This window comes from Corapipo altera, unplaced genomic scaffold, assembly GCF_003945725.1.
Source record: "Corapipo altera isolate COAL_440 unplaced genomic scaffold, ASM394572v1 59925, whole genome shotgun sequence".
Lineage (NCBI taxonomy): Eukaryota > Metazoa > Chordata > Aves > Passeriformes > Pipridae > Corapipo > Corapipo altera.
In genome coordinates this window covers 2970-3888 of record NW_020887296.1, presented here as the reverse complement: position 1 = coordinate 3888, position 919 = coordinate 2970, and the positions used below count along the sequence as shown (strand labels likewise).

At 61.7% G+C, this 919-nt stretch overlaps 1 protein-coding gene across 1 annotated transcript in view; it reads right to left on the bottom strand.

The window, feature by feature from the left end:
* Positions 1–547: 547 nt before the first annotated feature.
* The window catches only part of LOC113941554 (calpain-1 catalytic subunit-like), a gene marked incomplete at both ends in the record, with an annotated part of 3278 nt that continues 2906 nt past the window's right edge, over positions 548–919 (bottom strand). Inside the window, one exon of the mRNA XM_027632710.1 lies at positions 548–659. Within this exon, the coding sequence (XP_027488511.1) occupies positions 548–659 (112 nt within the window). The remainder of the gene's footprint in view (positions 660–919) is intronic.

The window sequence follows — 919 nt, the reverse complement described above, 5'->3', positions numbered from 1 at the left end:
TGACATCACCATTAACCAATGACATCACCGTTAACCAATGACATCACTGCCAACCAATCACACCATCCCATACCAATGACATCACCGTTAACCAATGACATCACCATTAACCAATGACATCACCGTTAACCAATGACATCACCGTTAACCAATGACATCACCACTGACCTTCGGTGCCCCTGACATTGACACCAACCACCACCATCACCACCAACCATCGGCATCACCACCAACCACCGAGGTCACAGGCAACCACCGGCATCATCACCAATCACCAAGGTCATGGACAACCAGTGGCATCATCACCAATCATCAGCATCACAGCCAAACACTGAGGCCATGGGCAACCACCAAGGTCACGGCCAACCACCGGCATCACGGGCAACCACCGAGGTCATGGACAACCACCAGCATCATCACCAAACGCCGAGGTCACGGCCAACCAACAGCGTCACCAACCACCGAGGTCATGGACAACCACTGGCATCATCACCGAGGTCACGGCCAACCACCAGGGTCACGGCCAACCAGCAGGGTCACCACCCACCACCGGCGTCACCGCCAACCCCCGCCGCCCCCGCCCCAGCCCTCACCGGCCCCGCCAGCTGCTTGAAGAGCTGCTTGAAGTTCTCATCGATCTCGCTCTCCGAGAGCACTTTCTGGGGGGAAAAGCGGCCGTTTTGGGTCCCCAGGCACCGCCCCGGGGTCACCCCCTGGGGTCAGCTCCCAGGGTCACCCCCTGGGGTCACCCCCTGGGGTCACCCCCCGGGGTCAGCTCCCAGGGTCACCCCCTGGGGTCAGCTCCCAGGGTCACCCCCTGGGGTCACCCCCTGGGGTCACCCCCCGGGGTCAGCTCCCAGGGTCACCCCCTGGGGTCAGCTCCCAGGGTCACCCCCTGGGGTCACCCCCTGGGGTCACC